The sequence below is a fragment of the Bombina bombina genome, chromosome 2 (assembly GCF_027579735.1).
Source record: "Bombina bombina isolate aBomBom1 chromosome 2, aBomBom1.pri, whole genome shotgun sequence".
NCBI lineage: Eukaryota > Metazoa > Chordata > Amphibia > Anura > Bombinatoridae > Bombina > Bombina bombina.
Genome location: NC_069500.1, coordinates 706,478,150 through 706,500,822, shown reverse-complemented (window position 1 = coordinate 706,500,822; position 22,673 = coordinate 706,478,150). Strand labels below are relative to the sequence as shown.

Below are 22,673 nucleotides of genomic sequence, written 5' to 3'. Positions count from 1 at the left end.
GTGTATACCTTACCATTCCCCATATAAGGGAAATATCAGTCTGCTCTGTTACATCAAGTCTAGAAACAAAAGACTGAACATACCTTAATATTGTTTGTAATCAAGCATCGGTCTCCACACTGAAGATTTCCTTACACTACCTCCAGCTGAGTTGTGGGAACCAACATGGATCTTAGAAATATCAGATAAGATCATTGACATCAGGACAGGAATTAAGTTGTTCTCACTTGACGAATTCCCCCTGAGAAAAATAGTACTCACTGGCACCATTTTAAAATAAAAAATTCTTGATAGAAGAAAATAAAACTAACACCTCACTTTACCTCTTCCTTGTACTAACATAGGCAAAGAGAATGACTGGGTTGGGAGGGAAGGGAGGAGCTATATATACAGCTCTGCTGTGGTGCTCTTTGCCACTTCCTGTCAGCAGGAGGATAAATCCCACAAGTAAGGATGAAATCCGTGGACTCGTCATATCTTTGTAAAAGAAAGAGCTATATGGCTATTAATAACTACTTGTTGTTAAGAGAGAACAACTAACTTTATTGGTTTTATCATTGAAACACATTTGTAGAATTATTTTCTGTAAGAGAACCAGGGAGTCCTTAAGGTAAAATATTTATTTCTTGCTTTGTGTTGCTCGAAATAAAACACTGGGAACATACTGTTCCAGGAAAGTGCTTTAGGGCCTGTGCAATTTCTTTTTATTAATTTTATTCTTAGAAGTGACTCCTGGGATTCCATAATTCCACTAGTCTGTCGGTTACCTGTCTTCTACGTGATCTTGCCAGAGATTGTTGACATTGATTCACCATACAAATCATCTTTTTTACAGAATTTGAAGCCAGATAAGTTAATGCCACACACCCCTACATTAAAGTGATGGTTAATTGTAGATGGTTCATGCGTTAGCCTGAATCTATAGAATAAATTAAAAGGACCTTCATTCATGATTTTAAAGTGAAACTGCTCTAAAACATACCTTTATTTAATGCACCGTTCCACTAAAATAACCCCTTCCAATGTCCACCCCAAAAATACTTTTTTTCATGAGGTGACGTTTCCACCTCTTATCCAATAGCTGTATTAGCCATACGGCACTCAATCATTAATTTATTCTGTAGATTTAGGCTAGCGTTTGAGTAACACTACAATTTAAGTTTATGCTGATCTAATGTGCAAATGTTTCCACTTCAGTTAGACTTTAGGACATATATTCTACTTCTATTCTAGATTTTATATTTGTCCATGGATAGCAGAGAGGGTCAGAGCTATATTATGTCCATCAAATATGATACAGTAGAAGGACATGGAGCCACCAAAAAAGCAGCTTTTTCCTCCAAGCACAAAACTGGATGTGGGTGGGGGGAGGAGGGCTTACATTTCAAACATTTGTTCAATATTGTGGTTTGCATTAAAGGGATAGAAAAGTAAAAATTAAACTTTCATGGTTTAGACAGAGCGTGCAAGTTTAAACAAATTTCCATTTTACTTCTATTATAAAATACGCTTTGTAATCTTTGTCAGAGTAAAGATAGGTAGGCTCACAGGAGTGTGCATGATATTTTTTTTAGAATGCTATGGCAAATGTGGTTGTAACAATGTATGTAGTAATTTAATACAATGTTTCAAACATTGCTACCATAGACTGCTAAAGGCATGTGCATGCTCCTGAGCGCCTATGAGCCTACCTAGGTTTTCTCTTCAACAAAAGATACCAAGAAAACTGAGCAGAATTAAATCGAAAAATTGTTTTAAGGGACAGTAAAGTCCAAATTAATCTTTCATGATTCAGATAAAGCATGTAATGTTAAAAAAAACTTTCCAATTTAATTTTATCATCAAATTTGCTTTGTTCTCTTGGTATTCTTAGTTGAAAGCTAAACCTATGTAGGCTCATATGCTAATTTCTAAGCCCCTTGAAGGCCACCTCTTATTTAACAGTTTTTCACAGCTAGAGGGCGTTAGTGCATGTGTGCCATATAGATAACATTGTAATTGTCTGAAATGCAAGTCTGTCGAAAGATCTGAGATAAGGGGTAGTCTGCAGAGGCTTAGATACAAGGTAATCACAGAGGTAAAAAGTGTATTAATATAACAGTGTTGGTTATGCAAAACTGGGAATGGTAAATAAAGGGATTATCTATCTTTTCAAACAATAACATTTTTGGGCATTTACTGTCCCTTTAAAACTGCATGTCCTGTCTGAATCATGATAGTTTAATTTTGCATTTACTGTATTTTAAAACTCATTATTCATGAGCCCTTTACCGATTAACTCATTGTAAAAGCAGATGGAATTAAAAAAAACAGGTAACTTTTACATTTTTTGCGCATGTCGTAAGTAGCGTGCATATTATAAGTTGAAAGTAAATGCATTCCCTCGAGCGCAATTGAATTTAACGTGCGTCAGGTTAGTGCAACTTCCGAGCTATTTTTAACTGATACACAAGTCAAAAAAGTTGCACAAAACACATCAAAAGTACATTGTACAGTTCAGTTACACTCTTAATAACATTGATAAAAATTATTAAAAAAATATTGCATTAAAAAGTTTTAAGGGCTCAAACATGAGATATCAGGCGTTAGTTAAACCCCTTTGCAGACTTTTTTTTCCTATGTATTTACTGTAAATGTTTCACATTATTATGTTCTTCACATAAGGGAAAATGTTCTAAGTATATTTTAATACATATTCCTATATATCTATACCTACAGTTGTGCTCATAAGTTTACATACCCTGACAGAATTTATGATGTCTTGGCCATTTTTCAGAGACTATGAATGATAACACAAAAACTTTTCTTTCACTCATGGTTAGTGTTTGACTGAAGCCATTTATTAGCAATCAACTGTGTTTACTCTTTTTAAATCATAATGACAACAGAAACTACCCAAATGACCCTGATCAGAAGTTTACATACCCCAGTGATTTTGGCCTGATACATGCACACAAGTAGACACAAAGAGGTTTGAATGGCTATTAAAGGTAACCATGCTCACCTGTGATCTGTTTGCTTGTAATTAGTGTGTGTGTATAAAAGGTCAATGATTTTCTGGACTCCTGAGAGATCCTTGAATCTTTCATCCAGTGCTGCACTGACGTTTCTGGATTCTGAGTCATGGGGAAAGCAAAAGAATTGTCAAAGGATCTGTGGGAAAAAGGTAGTTGAACTGTATAAAACAGGAAAGAGATATAAAAAGATATCTAAGGAATTGAGAATGCAAATCAGCAGTGTTCAAACTCTAATCAAGAAGTGGAAAATGAGGCGTTCTGTTTGATAACATACTGCATTCATCTTGCCATCAATTCTGACCAAATTTCCTGAGCCTTTATATCTCACACATCCCCAAAACATCAGCAATCCACCTCTGTGTTTCACAGTAGGAATGGTGTACCTTTCATCATAGGCCTTGTTGACTCCTCTCCAAATGTAGCATTTATGGTTGTGGCCAAAAAGCAAAATTTTGGTCTCATCACTCCAAATGACTTTGTGCCAGAAGGTTTGACGCTTGTCTCTGTGCTTTTTGGCGTATTGTAAGCGGGATACTTTGTGGCATTTGCGTAGTAATGGCTTTATTCTGGCGACTCGACCATGTAGCCCATCTTTCTTCAAGTGCCTCCTTATTGTGCATCTTGAAACAGCCACACCACACGTCCTGTATTTCACCTGAAGTTATTTGTGGGGTTGGCTTTGTACTCCAAACAATTTTCCTGGCAGTTGTGGCTGAAATTTTAGTTGGTCTACCTGACCATGGTTTGGTTTCAACAGAACCCCTCATTTTCTACTTCTTTATTAGAGTTTGAGCACTGCTGATTTCCATTCTCAATTCCTTGGATATCTTTTTATATCCCTTTCCTGTTTTTAACAGATCAACTACCTTTTCCTGCAGATCCTTTGACAATTATTTTGCTTTCCCAATGACTCAGAATCCAGAATCGTCAGTGCAGCACTGGATGAAAGATGCAAGGGTCTGTCAGGAGTCTAGAAACTTATTGACCTTTTATACACACACACTAATTACAAGCAAACAGATCACAGGTGAGGATGGTTACCTTTAATAGCCATTCAAACTTCTTTGTGTCAACTTGTGTGCACGTTATCAGGCCAAAATCACCAGGGTATGTAAACTTTTGATCAGGGTTATTTGGGTAGTTTCTGTTGTTGTTATGATTTAAAAAGAGTAAACACAGTTGATTGATAATAAATGGCTTCAGCCAAACACTAACCATGAGTGAAAGAAAAGTTTTTGTGTTATCATTCATATTCTCTGAAAAATGGCCTTATGAGCACAACTGTATATACATAGATGTATATGTATAGATAAATAAATAAATAGATATTTTACCTAAAAACCAGTATATATATATATATATATATATATATATATATATATATATATATATATATATATATATATATATATATATATATATATATATTTATATATAAATAAAGAGAGCATATTCTGCCCTAGGCACTCAAAAGTCTGATGCCCCCCTAAAGGTTTTATGCCTTTTTTCTCCTTAATATCTTTTTGGATCAGTGTGTAAAACATTTTTTTCCCCATAATTCAAAATAAAATGGGCTAGCAAATCACACGCATACAGGTGGGTTGAATTGAATGCATCTCATACCATTTTCTCCCTGAGAGAAGGGAGAGAAAATAAGGGGATGGGAGAAAAGGGAGGGAAAGGAAAGAAGGGAGGGAGAGAGAGAGAGAGAGAGAGAAGAGAAAAGTGGGGAGGGAGAGGAGAAAAGGGGGAGGGAAAGAAGGGAGGGAAGGAAAGGAGTGAAATAAGGGAGCAAGGGAGGGAGGGAAAGAAGAGAGGGAGTTGAGGGAGGGAGTGAATTGATGGAGTGAATTGAGGGAGGAAGGGAGGGGGGGAGAAAGGGACAGAAGGGAGAGAGGTAGGGAGGGAAAGAAGAATACACTTTGAAACAATCACTGCCCTTTACATGCAACAACATACAGTAATTACCATCATTCAAGTAATAAAACTTTAAGTATCCGTTTACTATTTACACCATGTATTCATGAATGCAGAGAAAGCTAGCTATTAGTAGCTAACATACATTAGCGCTGAGAGTTTATGATTAGACATCACAAGCTGATGTAAGCAGTGCACAGACGTATCCAGTCTGTTAGTTACTAAGACCTACAATAAGCACTGCGCTTGCAGACCCACCACAGCTGATAAGGGGAGGCAGCATATCAGCACAAGGTCTTCTCCTCCAGCCTCACCTTGTAAGCATATCCCCGGGCAAGTTTCTCACCAAGAAAACTTCCACTGCAAAAATGCAGGTGGCTCTAAATGAAGCAACGGTTTAAAGGAGCACTGCCTATGAAGAGCAACCTTAATCAGTGCACATGCCTTGTCTTCTCTGTAAAAGCCTGCACTTTATTGCTTACTGTACTGTGTGTTTGCTTTTAGAGAGAGGATAGGACCTCCCAAATCTGAACCTCCCAAATCTGCTGCCCTAGGCACCGGCCTTGTTGGCCTAGGCCATAATATGCCCCTGATTGGAATGTGAAATATTCATATTTTATGTCGGGTTAGCACACTTTGGTTAAACGTGATCGAGTTTGAGTGCAAGTAGGGTGTTAGGTTTTTTTCCACTTTCACACTGCTTTGAAGTCTATGGGGGAATACGTTAACATGGTTGCAATATCCGAAGTCTGGCTTATCGCACTCGCCGGGTTAGTGCTCGTGCGAAAACTTTATTTTTAACTTGTACTACGCACACAAAAAACTTACTTCTAGCCGAGTTAACACACGCGCAGGAGCGATAAATAGTGCTCCCCTCATAATCTAGCCCTAAATGTTTGGGACTTGCTATCCTTCATTTATCTAGTCAAAATATACAGCACAGGCAAGAAGAAATGTAAATTATGCCATTCGCTGAATCAGACAAAACTACTTTTTAATATTAATGGACAATAGAAGCATTAACTCCATGCAGAGCTTCATTATGTTCTCTTACTCTCTATCCGTCAGACCAACATAAATAAGTATTTGTAAATTGTGTAACAGTAACTTGTCATGCTTGCAACCTTCTTGTGCAACACTCAGTGCAAGAATAAGGGAATTAACATTGTGCAATATTCCCCTTCACTGCATCCTCACTACTTTTTGTTCAAATGAGAAAGCTGCTTTTAATAATTCATGGTAGTGCAACATAAGATACCTCAGTCCTACAATAATAAATGCGCACTCCAGGGTTTTACTAATGGAAGCTGGTTCTTAACAGCACATCTCTGTCTATCTCTAGTCTGTAGATCTAACGCAAGCAAATTTAAAAATAAATGAGCTTTTACTTTATAATATTCAGAAGCATCAAGAAATGAAATGTGGAAAAAAAATTATACACAAGACAATGTTCTACTTAGAAAATAGGATGATAGAAAAGGGAAATCTAAAAAAGAAATGGCGCACTAATTTAATGGGTATAAAATTGGAGTTTATATGACAGATTAGATTTACATTCAAAGCTATTTTGTAGTACTTTGCAAATAGATTTAAAGGGGCACTGTACTATTTTTTTCTTCTGTTCTTATAAAAATACATTTAACCCCTTCATGGCTAACCCATTTTACAACCTTGTGCTAATCTGATTTTGAGGTTTTTTTTGCTGTTGTTTATAGGTGAACACTATTATAAGTCATATTTCTGTGAGTAACTAAAAAATGATGTATTTTATTTTTCAGCAGGCCAGCAGATTCCAAATATACTGTTATTACATTTATGGCATGTCAAAAAACTGCAACAAAATTGTTTAAAATCAAGTATAATTTTGTTGATATTTTAGTAAATAACATTGCAAATTGTAATCATCTCATTAAATTGTCATTAAGGATGGTCAAATTTGAAAAGGGGGTTATAATATAAACTAGAGGGGTCCCCCTTTCTGGCATTTCAGAAATTAAACACATTTTTTGCCAGGTGATCACTGGTTTCCTGGCTATATAGACAAAATTTACATTTGTATTTAGGATAGACCCTTGTTAACTATCAAATAAACTTTATTGAGGCTCTATAAACATTTTAGATGATTTATAAAGTGTCCCTAAATATTAGATTAGATTCATTTAATGTCATTGTACAGAGTAAAAAAACAGAGACAACGAAATTGTAGTTGAGTATCTAACCTATCCATAACACAAGGTAGTACTGTAATGGTAGATCTGACAAGGGACAATAAAAATCAAGTGACTTGTGCAAAAAGTTTCCATACCACAAAAGTGCAATAAACAAGAGAAAAAATATTTCTATACCACAAGATGTATAAAGTATAAAATAAAGTGCAAGTGAAAAAAATAATTCCATACCAGAGGAATGTGTATATAAAATGCAATACAAATGCAATATACCCTCCCCCCAGTAAAACCCTGTGTTTTTTTCTTTAGATTTTCTTTATTTCTTGGGGGCTTGGGGATTTCCCTTTAAAAAGTGCTGACACTTCTTTTTCAAAAAGGGATCTAGCTGCTAAGGGAGCTAGGACTTAGTGGTTCTGCCCCTTTGTGACATCACCATAACCATCAAAGCCCTGGGAGTACCGCTCCCTATGCCACCAATGAACTATAATGCGGGGAATCGCCAAAAACAATTTCGGATCAGTGATACCACTTCATGGCACCCACAGGACATCCTTTGAACACAGGTCTCAATGTGAAGTACAACAGAAAGTCATGTGCATTAAAGATTTTAAACATGGTGAAGTTGCCTAAAGAATATATCCGGCAACAGAGGTTAAACTAACACAGCTTTATTAGTTGTGTCCTTTCTTCATTAACCAATAAATACAAATGCTCATGGGCAGCAAAAACTTAATTAATGCTTACCTGATCATTTTCTTTTCTTCTGATGGAAAGAGTCCACAGCTGCATTCATTACTTTAGGGAAATAAGAACCTGGCCACCAGGAGGAGGCAAAGGCACCCCAGCCAAAGGCTTAAATACTCCTCCCACTTCCCTCATCCCCCAGTCATTCTGCCGAGGAACAAGGAACAGTAGAAGAAATATCAGGGTGAAAGGTGCCAGAAGAATAAATAATGACGCTCCACATAAAAAATATGGGTGGGGGAGCTGTGGACTCTTTCCATCAGAAGAAAAGAAAATTATTAGGTAAGCATAATTTAAGTTTTTATTCTTAAATTAAAAGAGTCCACAGCTGCATTCATTACTTTTGGGGAAACAATACCCAAGCCACAGAGGACACTGAATGCCAAGATGGGAGGAAACATAGGCGGCCCATTCTGAGGGCATCAGGCCTGAACCACTACCCAACAAAAACCTTGCTTCGTCCGAAGCTGAGAAAACCTTGAAAAGGAAAAAGCCCCAAGGACACTGATCCGCAGATAGTCCAGAAGCCTAGCTAGAGTCCGCAAAATCGGACTCAACTGAGCCAACAGTCCTCCAAGAGACACCGTTGCCCAACAGTCGGTCCCTCACCACTCACCCCTCACTAACTAAGGGAACGCCAGCCTAAACTCTTAAAGGGATAGGGCAAGAAAGAACCGAAGGGAAACCGAAAGGTCACCACAAAATTCATAGAAGGGAAACCCCCAATAGAGAGCCCAGCTAACAAAGACCCAAATGGGTCCTGACAAACAAAGGGAGGCTACGCCCAGACCAAGAAGAAACTAGAGGTTTAGGACCGGGCATCAGAACAGAGAAACGTTTCTCTCAACATCGTGCAAGGCACTGAAAGACAACTGAAGACGGAGTCCTCACATCGTCAGAACATAGAATACTGAAGTATTCCAACACAAAAAACGTGCAACAGACCCAGACGAAAAACCCTGAGTCAAGAACACACAGCCATCATCAGGATGACACAGAAGAATATTTGTTGAGAAGTAAAAAGCGGCCAGCAAGAGAACAGATTGCCCAAACAAAATCCCAGACAGAGAGCACACTCTAGGCAATCTAAGCCGCCAGACCTACACATAGGTCTCCAAAAGGGGGAAGCACCTAATCTCAACAAGGCCCACTGCACCCCCAAGATGAGAGGTTTCAACCAGAACTAGAAAGTGGATTGGAACCCTGGACCTTCTGCTTGCAAACCCACTATGCCAACCTAGATCCTGAAGATGAAAACTCATCTCAGAACCTACTCCCAGCCGGGCCAGCCCAAGCGTCGGCACTGGCAGGTCTGAACAGGGGAACAGAAGAACCCCAACACCAGCTCAAAAACGAGCGGAAGAATGGCCACAGCCACCCCAACAGAGCACGGGTGACAACACGACTCCTTAGGAACAGACGACAAGGCCGTAAACCCAAAAGAATCTAGAAAAGGGCCTAACATAGTCTCGGCACGAAGCCAGCAAGACTCCAGATGGAAGGTAACAACCCAGAGAGAATACCCCTCTCTGAAAGGTTAACTCTCAGTTCCAACCTCCTGAATCCAGGAGAAGCCCTAAGAAAGGAACCACACCTCCATAAGAAGGAGCATAAGCCCCCACCCTAAGAAAATGAATGGGTCCAGAAAGGCAGAGCACCTGCCCACAAGACCCGAAGCCTAAAGGAGAGATCAAATCTCCAACGCAAACGAACATGGAAGGAATCCCCCAAAAAAATTACCTTGCTAACACACAAACAATTTATAAATAAATTAAACTGTAATGATCTTAATGTCAGACTGACGTACGAGACCAGCCACACAAAAGTGACCTTCCTGGACTTAACAATCTCCAGAGATACCACTTCAAGTTCAATCTAGCCTATATAAATTCAATCTAGCCTATATAGGAAAGAGACAGCCACAAAATCAATTTTGTCCTTTGAGAGTGCACACCATCCATCAACAAAGAGAGCTATCCCTTATGGGGAATTCCTAAGAATACGTTGCAACTGCTCAAATATTGAGTCATTCAAAAGTGAATCACAAGAGTTGAAAACGAGATTAAATAACAGGGGCTACCCTAACAGCATCCTTAAAAAGGCCTACCATAGGACACTCCATATGGACAGGAATGATTTACTATTCCATAAACAAAAGCAAGCTAAGGGACACAAGGGTTAGATTTATATGTACTTACAACATAGCCCACAAGGAAATCAGCACAATACTGAACAAACATGCCCACATACTACAAACTGATGAAGATCTAGCAAAGAGTGTGGGCCAAAAGGTAGAGATCAGTTGGAGGAGAGCGCCGACCATCAAGGATAAAATTATGAGGAGTCACTTCATAAAGAAAACAAATCGCAGGAAAGATGGCCTAACAGGCACATATCCATGTGGTGCATGTAAATTTTGCGTTTACATGACAAATGTCAAGGAGATGTCTATCTTTCCTGAGGGAATAAAGAAAATCAATGGACTATTTAACTGTAGAACCAGCAATATCATCTACTGCTTAGAATGTAGCTGCAAGAAAATGTACATTGGAATGTCCACAAAAGAATTCAGGAAGAGACTAGGTGAACATTTGGGGAATATAAGGAATGCCAAAAACGACCTGGAAAAAGGCAAAAAACTAACGTCCGTTGCAAAACACTTCCTTGGCCATCATACTAGTAAACCAGAACTTAAATGCTGGATACTACAGAAATTAACACTAGGTATCAGGGGTGGCAACATGGAGAACACTCTACTAAAAGCAGAATCTAGATGGGTCTTCTGGCTACAGAGTATGGCCCCCCAAGGACTAAATGAAATGATCACATACAGTGCATTCCTCTAGTAATTATTGTTCCAATGTAACAATGGGCATATAATAATTGCCCACTATAGACATCAATTTGTTAGTTTTTTTCGTCTGAGAAGGTTTATCACACATCTTGATATGATTCTAGAACAGTGATACATAATAACTCACTCATATTCTGTAAAGGGTCGCATTAAAATATCCCTTACTAGCTAGTACTGGGTAAAGTTAAGATCCAGGATTATTCACACACTATACCATCATAGAAATGTTATGAATGATTTTAATATGGACAGTCACTCCTTTTTTACTCGTTTCTATAACTATAGCAAAGGACGATACTATTTGGTTGTCACTATCAAGGAACAGTTATGTTAACCTACAAACCTGAATTAACAGTCCTATTGCTATTTAGATAGGAGTGAAGTATTAATGATCACTGCATAACTTACACTGTTCTTAATAACATAGCGTCACTAATGACTATACTATCAGAACCATGCAATACTATGAAGGGTACTTTTGATCGATTTATTCTCACTCTGATCTTTAATTTCATATGTTGCGTAGATTGATTTATATTGTAATATATTTTGTTCCTACTGATATAATCATTAGGGTGTTATTCTGGAAACAGAGCGGCATTGTACAGATATAACCAGTGTGCCCTATGCAATCATGATACCTGATATCTGACCACCTTACTTCGATCTCACATTTGCCTGTCTTTAACTTCTGACAGCACTTGCAGGTGTATATTGTGAGCATGAAAAAGCAAATTGAATGGACTATGGGGGCACCCCCCCCGCCCCTTCTTTCAATTGGCTGGTGTAACGATGACAATTATCTGTCATCCAGACATTACCACTGTTATAACAATGCTGATTGTTTGGCGATGACTTGCTCAAATGTAAATGGTCACATGATTGGCCAGCGATCCTTTTAAATACCTTGCGTGGAGTTAGACTCAGGTGCCTCAGAAAAAGCAGTTGCGAAACGTGCGTCAGGCGTTCGCACTGCTCCTCTCTGCCAGTTCTTATCCTCTAGTTTAATTGTTGGCCTCTAAGGCAATTTATTATAGGCTTCGCTCATTATTGGGGTTTAAGGTTTAGCTTTAACTGTGGACCATTTTGGCAATTGCTTTGCTACAGGGTAATGATATTTTACCGGCTTAGTATATATCTTAGTACTTAATACCATTTTTTAACTAAATCCTTTTCTACCTGCTAGACTTTAAACACGGTTACTAGTGATATTGCTGATATCTGACCCTCAGTGTACAATAAGGGAATAGTAGCTGTTTTTGGCTTAACCTGTTACTTAACAAGATAGGGTAATTGCCAGATTATCGTGACATTTATATACCTTACTTTGTGATTTTTTTTAAGGAACCACACTATTGTGCACACGCACACTTTGGTGCCTTTATTTTCACAATTCTACTTGATATATGTTACTGTGTTTTTTTACCTTGATATATTGATACTATCACGGAGTCTGCAGATTAATATTTTGCTAGGGGACTGGTTATGGGTGCAGACTGATCACTGCACTGAATTCTGAGAGGAGTTTGTGTGTCAATTTGTCATTTGACACGATTTTACTTTGTTTTAATTTTACTAGTGAAACATTCCACTCTTTTTACACAAGATTTATATAAAAGTTAAGTTTTAAATCACTACACTCCACACATTCACAAATTGCTATGATTATCTTCCCATAAGTGTGCCATATTATGCCCCCTTTTCTGTCCTTCTCTTTCAATACTTGCCAACACACATCCAATGTCCGATAGTTGCCGCAGAGACACTACAAACCCATTCGTCTGCAGAGCGAATCCATAAGGTTACTACAGCAAGCTGACCAAGAGAAACTGACCATAAAGTCGTAAGTCAAGCCCAGTGAGCATCGGCACTCAGAAAACCTGTCCAACCATGACCAGGTCAATTAGTCAGAGTAAAGGTCATAGCCCAAGTTCCCTGGAACTGGGGAACCCCAAAACAGCCCTAGAGCATAAAAGTCCAGTAACACCCGCAACGGGGTCCACAAGGGAAAACACTGAGTGAAGCCTCAGCAACCGGAAGAACCAGGGTGAAGATAGGTCTGAGCCCCCAGTTGTTTAAACAAACAATAACCAAGCCCATAGACACTCACATAGCCACAGGACCACAAGCAAGGGGATATCTCGAGGCCAAAAACACTCTAGCAAAGGCTGGTCTCCCCATCACCTCCATACAATCAGAGAATCACAGAGAAAAAAGGAATGCTGAGCATCCCCAGCTCCGGGGAAGAACCCTAAGCAGAGCCCAAAGGGAACAACCATCTCCCGGAGGGAAAATCAGGTGCCTAAAAGGAGACCTAACCCACACAGAGAAAGCGGAGAACCAAAAAGGTCTCATGAAAACAGCTTGATATTACACAGTCCATGTGCAAATAGATGCAGCTGGTTACAGTTTGCAAACCTTCTTTTGCAAACCTTCTGCAGCTAGGCAGCTAAGCTACCCATCAGGCTACTAACTGCTGAAGGACCCAGTCCAAAAAGGACAATATCAGAGCCTCAGAAGGCCAAACCGCCCAAATCGGCGGCAAGAGGGCGCCAATCCCTCCAACCCTCCACAGCATGGGGAGGAAACTCTAGGTCCTGATAATATCAGACGCAAGAGAGAGTGACGCAGCGGAACTCCACTGACCCAGTCAACTAGATTGAGGGCTAATAAGGACTGAAACAATCCTACCTGCCACACAGACCCACAGGTCCTCTAGAATGCTTAGCTAAACTTGTTGAAACAAAACAAGAAACACAAATAACAACATGAGCACTTGACCGGACCAGCCAAGCAGAAACGGCGCCACGTGTCTGAACATCCACGAGAAAGAAAAACCCAAACAGAACCAGCCTGCCGTCATGGTCCTAGCTGTCAAGTTTCATAAATCCTCCCTTAGTGGGGAAGAAGGAATAACAGACAAACATAGGACTAACCTGTCCCTTAAACTTCCGCAGAAGTAACAGTGAGTATCGATCCCAGAAAGTTCCCGAAGGAAACGTAAACAAAAATAAGACATCCTAATCGGATAGAAGAAAATATAAGGCAACCCGTAGGTTAACACCCAAGAAAATGCAGGCCTACCTGCAAGACCACCCAAACAGAACCCTGATCTTCCAACAAAACTGGGAAGGATCTCAATAACAGACAATCAGGAGATTACGTCATCCCCTCATGTCTAATGAGGTGAGCCATTCGAAGTAGAAGACTGTGGATTCCCGTTTAAGGATTAAGAATAGGGTTGTCTAATAACTGAAAAACATGTGAGTAATACGCAAAGGTGTGCTATTCTCTAACCAAAGGCACAACACTCAGGGACATCTACACCTGCAGGGCACTGTATAGGCCCTCCCAAGGCCGGGAGACCCGGAACAATAAGGCACGAGCGCAATCACAAATAAATGTCTGGACTCTGCAGACGAATAATCGCCAAAAATATGTGGAAGCAAAAACGTGCTGCAACCTCCGGGGGAACAAGCCGCCCTTCAAGGACGAATAAACATAATCTGGGTTATCCGCATGTGTAGTAGGAGGAAGCGGTAGGGAACTCGCCTCTCAGAGGACAGGGCCCCTAGAGGCGGATGGCCAGTGGTCCCTTGATTCCCCGAGCCTGGGGAACAAGGCGCTCTAATACGGCATACCGAACATAACTGATTGACATGTCAACGAGGCCAAACCAGATTCTTCACAGGACGAAGAATCTGAATCTGAAATTTGAACAGTCTCAGCATAAGAATCCTCCATAACTGGATAGAGAATATGCAAATATGGACTATAAGAAAAACAAAAACTAAACAGCACCTGACACCAACAATGGCTGGGGCACTCACCACCTCCTATGAACCAGACCCCTGCGGACCAGAATTTCTCCATCTCCACACGGTCAAAAATGCGGAAATAGAGACCAGAGTGTAATCACGCCCAGTCACAAGCTGACCGTACAGTCCAAAAAAGCGCAACCAACCAGTTAACACTACACATAAGCAGATTGAATCACATAACAAACATGATTAAACCCCCACCCCCCTGTTCAATAATCCCCCTCAGGAGATATTAACCCTTGATTCCAAGATACAAAAGAAGCACCACTGAGACCCTATAGTCTAGCAAATCCAGCAAGGTAGGCACCTCACCGGAAACATTTGTATGACAGTACATTCATGAATAAGTCAAATTAAATGATCTTACCGGAATGTATGCTGTGGAAACCGGAACACGGCCCTTCAAGTGTGACAAATAGTTTTATCACCTCCGCCATGGATTTGAGAGAAGAAAGCAGGCAGTGAAGCGAAGTTTGACAACGCTGATTGCTTGAGGAGCTGTTAAAATGAATCAGGATGGTTTCGCAGAAAGACTCTTCCTGCATCTCCAGACTCTTTCATCCAGGCCCTCACTGAGAGACTGACAGGATTACTTAAAACTCCTGTCCCATATCGAAGAGTACTATACTCCATAAGAGACAAAACAAACTTCTGACACTTCTCTGCCAACCTCCTGGGATGAAAGGCAAAGAATGATGGGGGATGAGGGAAGTGGGAGGAGTATTTAAGCCTTTGGCTGGGGTGTCTTTGCCTCCTCCTGGTGGCCAGGTTCTTATTTCCCAAAAGTAATGAATGCGGCTGTGGACTCTTTCCATTTAAGAAGAAACGGAGTATTAGCTGGACATACAAAACTGACATTGCTATATTAAACAGTGTTTGATTCACATTTCTTCAGAAAAAAAAATCACCACGCTGCAATGTCATGTGAATAATGGAATAAATGTGTGAAATATTCCATACATTTGCATCAACAATAGACGTTAGTTCTAAGATAATAACAAAAATGTTAAAATATCACAGTCTGACCTCTATTAAGTCCGATTAACCATTCATTTGCAGTAAGGGATGGCTGGGTTCCAGCTGTCATTGGATAAATGTCCTCCTGGTACGATTCTGACTGGAAAACACGGCATATAAAATCAGAACTTGCAATGCAAAGTACATCATCTGAAATAATGTTTAAAATAGTGAGAAAAAAAATATTGGGAAAAAAGTAGTAACCTCAACTCAATCCAGGATTAAATTCATAAAAGCATAAACATGAATAATCATGATAATCTAAAGCAAAATATACCTCCTCTAATTAATTAGAGCATGGAATCGTTGCATTTCTTACCCTGTTTAATCACCATAAAGGGGCTAAACACATAGGTAACGTTCCGCTCATGAGCTGCAAGCCTTGCAGCTCCAAAACAGCAAACATTTTGTGACTGGTGTGGGGTTGTGAAACTGCAGCTCCTGATTGGCTGACTGACCATGTCAGTTAAACATATAGAGCTAGATTACAAGTGGAGTGCAATAGATAGCACAGGGTGTGTTTTGCGCGACTGTGTAGAGAGTAAAGAATAACGCACAATCTGTTATTACAAGTGAATAGTTCAATATTTTAATGTTTATGGATAACTCAGTGAGCACTATTAGCTTGTGCTTGTATTACAAGTGATGAGTTAAGTGTTGTGCTACAATGCAATCCAAAATAGGGATGTAACATTTAGTGCTTTTTGAGACCTGAAATAAACCATTATCGTTTGATAAGTTAAAAGTTATATTTAGGTTTAAAGCTTAAGAAACAAAAGTTTATTTTAAAAAAACAAAAAACTTTTATGTCAGAATAAAAGTGATATTAAGGCGTAGGAGCGATTAAAAGTGCGTGTTTCTATAAAATTATATATATATGTGTAATGTATGTACGTACTTATGAAGTGTTTTATACTTAACTATCACTAAAGTAGTATAGCAGAAAACTACATTTACAACTCCACTACTTAAGCATTATTGGCCTACATGTTTGAGCAATATCCAACACCAATCAGCAAGCGCTACCCAGGTGCTGAACCAAAAATGGGCTGGCTCCTAGGCTTACATTCTTGCTTTTCTCCTGTTAAGTGTAGTCAGTCCACGGGTCATCATTACTTATGGGATATTAACTCCTCCCCAACAGGAAGTGCAAGAGGATCACCCAAGCAGAGCTGCTATATAGCTCCTCCCCTCTACGTCACACCCAGTAGTCATTCTCTTGCACCCAACTAATAGATAGGATGTGTGAGAGGACTGTGGTGATTAAACTTAGTTTTTTATATCTTCAATCAAAAGTTTGTTATTTTTTTTTTTTTTTTTTTTTTTTTTTTATTTTAATATTTTTATTGAGGGTATGAAATTTTTTAACAAACAGTGGTTGCAAATTACAATCAACATTACATATATTCATTGCATATTAAAAGACATAAGATGCGCCCAAGATAGTATAACCTTTCCCCTCATTTTCCCCCTTTATCTAGATTCAGTGGATCACTCTTGGGTCCTTGGTATGACAAAAATTCTTCTTAGGGGTTTAAAAGTAAAGAACAAAAACAGAAGAAAACAAAAAAAATGCATCTCTAAAGTAATAATGCTGTAAAGACTTTCCTGTCCTTAAATTAAAAGATGCAAAAACCTTAATTGGGAGCTCTCATGGTAATTTTAAGCTTTAACACAAATAAGATTGAAACCGGGCCCTAAATATTGGGAGACAATAGTTAAGAAAAAGTAAAACTTCCAAATCTACCACCGTCCTCTCTAACATAACAGTTTGTGTCAATTAAATTTTAAGAAAGCATAATGAGTTGCGGTGCCCCACTGATAAAGTGCTTTATAGGATTGCGTGTTGGATGTTTTTTGCTATGAACTATGTATTAATGAATTGTCGTATATATGGGATAACGCGATGAATAAAAATTCTCTCATTCTGATTACCAGTAAACAGTGTTACATTTTAAATACACAAGGCTCCATTTGTGTTGTATATTGTAGGATGCTTCCCTAGGGCCCCCCCTTAACCCCCAGAAAACATACAAATATATATAAGGACGAAGCAGGAGCAACGTTACATTCTGAGCAATATTGGGAGAAAACAGACATCCAACACATTATTCTTAATAATTAGTTAGTAGGCATAAAAAACACAGTGCAACATAAATAAACTTATTAGGCTAACCGCTGAAATCAAACCCTCTTTAATCCAAGCCTTTTGCAAACAAGTATATCCCCCTCCCCGGCTCCGGCCGTAAGCCGCAGGAAGTAGGCTATGTAAATAATAAGTGAAGGCCTCATTGGCACCGTTCCGGCTTGGCAATATAATTAACTATAATGAGTTATGTAGAGACACTAAAACTGCGTCATTACAAGATAGATTATGTACTCTAGTGCACCCCAATAACGGACAAAATTCAGAACAGAAACAGTTTGGAGTTAGTCAGAACTCTCCCTTAACATGTAATACACCGTGTGCACCCGGCAAGAGCCTGCACTAAGTTCCAGCTTCTGCTGCCCACATATAGTCCTCAGAAGAAAACAACGTCCCAACACCCCAATTCTGACCTCCTGGGCTGTAGATATAGCATCGATTTGAGATAGCTAATTTAAGGAAGTTCACTTTCAAGTTCTCAGAAAAGGATACCTCAGCAGAGCCTAGCTGGTTATACAAAAGTCCCAATTTAACAGGCTTGGTAATGCACGCTGTAGCTAAGGTCAGTCCGGTGCCTAAGGCAGCCCGGGAGTATGCCCCGAGCCCTCTCGCCGGCTCTGCCCTTGTCAAGGTCCCATTTAGCGCCAGGAGTTTTAAAGCTATGTCACCTGTTTTCTTTTCTACTGCGATAACGCCGTTGGTTGCTGTGGTTGTAGGCATCTTTTTGGGTGAAGTCTCGACATCAACAGCACACTCTGGTTTAGCCCTCTCATAGGTTCCCGCCATGCAGTTTGTCGGTTGTGAAATAGAATGTAGAGGTCCCCTTGCGCACGTAGGTGTCAACGGAGGTCCAGTAGTTTTAAATGTATCTTGATTGGGATCTACCTCCACAGTTATAGGAGCTTGCTTGAGCTGTTTCTGCTGTTGATGAACCTGCATGAAATAGTCCCAAGGAGCCTTTGCAAGTAAGGTTTGGAAGCAGCGTTCCAATCTTTCCATGTGGTAGTCAAAGCGTGCTTGCAGGCCTATTTCCTGTGTGGCAGCCATTATTGCAATACAGGGATGAGAAGTAAGTGAAGATATCTTCCCGTTTTCGGGTGCTTTTTTGCTGGTATAGTGCTGCATAAGATTGTGTGACACTGACGAGATTTGTGGAGCCCCAATTAAGGCAAAAACCCTCGATTCACCGAGGGGGGTGGCGCTGCCTATGTATGAGCCGCCGCTCTAGGCCTTCTATGTCCGATGCCAGCCTCCAACGTCACGAATACAGCGCAATTTTCCCAAAAAATGCAGATGCTGCCAGGCAGGCTTGTTCATATACACGGATGGTGAAAATTTTTTGCTGTAAATATCTCTTTATCGGCGGATATCAAGATTTCTGTAAGAGCTCAGGGAAAATGCGACTGTGTGTAGTCGCAGTTCGGACACGCCCCCCCAAAAGTTTGTTATTTTAAACGACACCGGAGTGTGTTGTTTCCTTCTCAGGCAGAATTTGAAGAAGAATCTACCTGAGTTTTTGTATATGATCTTAGCGGACGTAACTAAGATCCGTTTGCTGTTCTCGGCCATTCTGAGGAGTAAGGTAACTTCAGATCAGGGGACAGCGGGCAGGTTCACCTGCAAAGAGGTATGTTGCAGTATATTATTTTCTAAGGAATGGAATTGACTTTGAAAATACTGCTAATACCGATATAATGTAAGTACAGCCTTAAATGCAGTAGTAGCAACTGGTATCAGGCTGACATGTATATATGTTTACACTTAAGTATTTCTGGGGAATGGCACTTCACTGGGAAAATACTGTATGCATATAACTTTTAGCCTAACTTGCAGTGTGAGCGACTAGCAGCAGGCTTTTTAATGACATTTCATATATTAGATTTTAAACGTTTACTGGCATGTTAAATCGTTTAATTATCTGAGGTACTTGGTGAAAATTGTTTTGGGCTTTATTTTCCACATGGCTGTCGTTGTTTTAAATTAAAACAGTTTACTGAGCTTCCCTCACTGTTGTAGTGTGAGTGGGAGGGGCCTATTTTGGCGCTTTTACTACGCATCAGAAATTCAGTCACAGTCTGTCTTTTTCTCCCTGCATGATCCAGGACGTCTCCACAGAGCTCAGGGGTCTTCAAAACTAGTTTTGAGGGAGGTAATCACTCACAGCAGACCTGTGAGACTGTGCTTGACTGTGATAAAAACGCTTAAATCTTAACTACTTAACATACCTTTCAAGGGGCAGACTTTATTCGGGCCCGGTTTGAAAGAAATTATCGCTGATATTACGGGAGGTAAAGGCCATGCCCTGCCTCAAGACAGAGCCAAACCCAGGGCTAGACAGTCTAATTTTCTTGCCTTTCGTAATTTCAAGGCAGGAGCAGCTTCAACTTCCTCTGCTCCAAAACAGGAAGGAGCTGTTGCTCGCTACAGACAAGGCTGGAAACCTAACCAGGCCTGGAACAAGGGCAAGCAGGCCAGAAAGCCTGCTGCTGCCCCTAAGACAGCATGAAGTGAGGGCCCCCGATCCGGTAACGGATCTGGTGGGGGGCAGACTCTCTCTCTTCGCCCAGGCTTGGGCAAGAGATGTCCAGGATCCCTGGGCGTTGGACATCATATCTCAGGGATATCTTCTGGACTTCAAAGCTTCTCCTCCACAAGGGAGATTTCACCTTTCAAGGTTGTCAACAAACCAGATAAAGAAAGAGGCGTTTCTACGCTGTGTACAAGACCTTTTACTAATGGGAGTGATCCATCCAGTTCCGCGGTCGGAACACGGACAAGGGTTTTACTCAAATCTGTTTGTGGTTCCCAAAAAAGAGGGAACCTTCAGACCAATATTGGATTTAAAGATCCTAAACAAATTCCTAAGAGTTCCATCATTCAAGATGGAAACTATTCGGACAATCTTACCCATGATCCAAAGAGGTCAGTACATGACCACAGTGGATTTAAAGGATGCTTACCTTCACATACCGATTCACAGAGAACATTACCGGTATCTAAGGTTTGCCTTCCTAGACAAGCATTACCAGTTTGTAGCTCTTCCCTTCGGGTTGGCTACGGCTCCAAGAATCTTTACAAAAGTTCTGGGCTCTCTTCTGGCGGTACTAAGACCGCGAGGAATTTCGGTAGCCCCGTACCTAGACGACATTCTGATACAAGCGTCAAGCTTTCAAACTGCCAAGTCTCATACAGAGTTAGTACTGGCATTTCTAAGATCACATGGGTGGAAAGTAAACGAGGAGAAGAGTTCTCTCTTACCACTCACAAGAGTTCCCTTCTTGGGGACTCTTATAGATTCTGTAGAAATGAAAATTTACCTGACAGAGGACAGGTTAACAAAGCTTCTAAATGCTTGCCATGCCCTTCATTCCATTCAACACCCGTCAGTGGCTCAATGCATGGAGGTAATCGGCTTAATGGTAGCGGCAATGGACATAGTTCCTTTTGCACGCCTGCACCTCAGACCGCTGCAATTGTGCATGCTAAGTCAGTGGAATGGGGATTACTCAGATTTGTCCCCTACGCTGAATCTGGATCAGGAGACCAGAGATTCTCTTCTATGGTGGCTTTCTCGGCCACATCTGTCCAGGGGGATGCCCTTCAGCAGGCCAGACTGGACAATTGTAACTACAGACGCCAGCCTTCTAGGTTGGGGCGCTGTCTGGAATTCCCTGAAGGCTCAGGGATCATGGACTCAAGAGGAGAGTCTCCTTCCAATAAACATTCTGGAATTGAGAGCAGTTCTCAATGCCCTTCTGGCTTGGCCTCAGTTAGCAACTCTGAGGTTTATCAGGTTTCAGTCGGACAACATCACGACTGTGGCTTACATCAACCATCAGGGAGGGACAAGAAGTTCCTTAGCGATGATGGAAGTATCAAAGATAATTCGCTGGGCAGAGTCTCACTCTTGCCACCTGTCAGCGATCCACATCCCAGGAGTGGACAACTGGGAGGCGGATTTCCTAAGTCGCCAGACTTTTCATCCGGGGGAGTGGGAACTTCATCCGGAGGTCTTTGCCCAAATACTTCGACGTTGGGGCAAACCAGATATGGATCTCATGGCGTCTCGCCGGAACGCCAAGCTTCCTTGTTACGGGTCCAGGTCCAGGGACCCGGGAGCGGTCCTGATAGATGCCTTGAAAGCACCTTGGACCTTCAGGATGGCTTATGTGTTTCCACCCTTCCCGATGCTTCCTCGTTTGATTGCCAGGATCAAACAGGAGAAAGCATCAGTGATTCTAATAGCGCCTGCGTGGCCACGCAGGACCTGGTATGCAGATCTAGTGGACATGTCATCCTGTCCACCTTGGTCTCTGCCTCTGAGACAGGACCTTCTAATTCAGGGTCCTTTCAAACATCAAAATCTAATTTCTCTGAAGCTGACTGCATGGAAATTGAACGCTTAATTTTATCAAAGCGTGGATTTTCAGAGCCAGTAATTGATACCTTAATACAGGCTAGGAAACCTGTTACCAGGAAAATTTACCATAAGATATGGCGTAAATACTTACACTGGTGCGAATCCAAGGGTTACTCATGGAGTAAGGTTAGGATTCCTAGGATATTGTCTTTTCTACAAGAAGGTTTAGAAAAGGGTTTATCTGCTAGTTCGTTAAAGGGACAGATCTCAGCTCTGTCCATCCTTTTACACAAGCGTCTGTCAGAAGTTCCAGACGTTCAGGCTTTTTGTCAGGCTTTGGCCAGGATTAAGCCTGTGTTTAAATCTGTTGCTCCGCCGTGGAGCTTAAACTTAGTTCTTAACGTTTTACAGGGTGTTCCGTTTGAACCCCTTCACTCCATTGATATCAAGCTGTTATCTTGGAAAGTTCTGTTTTTAATGGCTATTTCCTCGGCTCGTAGAGTCTCTGAATTATCAGCCTTACATTGTGATTCTCCGTATCTGATTTTTCATTCAGATAAGGTAGTTCTGCGTACTAAACCTGGGTTCTTACCTAAGGTAGTCACTAACAAGAATATCAATCAAGAGAT

The 22,673-nt window shown here is 40.6% G+C and overlaps 1 protein-coding gene across 5 annotated transcripts in view; it reads right to left on the bottom strand.

Moving 5' to 3' along the window:
• CORO2A (coronin 2A) overlaps window positions 1–22,673 on the bottom strand; it is a 373,363-nt gene that overhangs the window by 60,323 nt on the left and 290,367 nt on the right. For all 5 annotated transcript variants that reach the window (XM_053702692.1, XM_053702696.1, XM_053702694.1 and 2 more), the window contains exon 10: window positions 15,548–15,638. In XM_053702692.1, coding sequence (XP_053558667.1) covers window positions 15,548–15,638 — 91 coding nt within the window. The remainder of the gene's footprint in view (window positions 1–15,547; window positions 15,639–22,673) is intronic.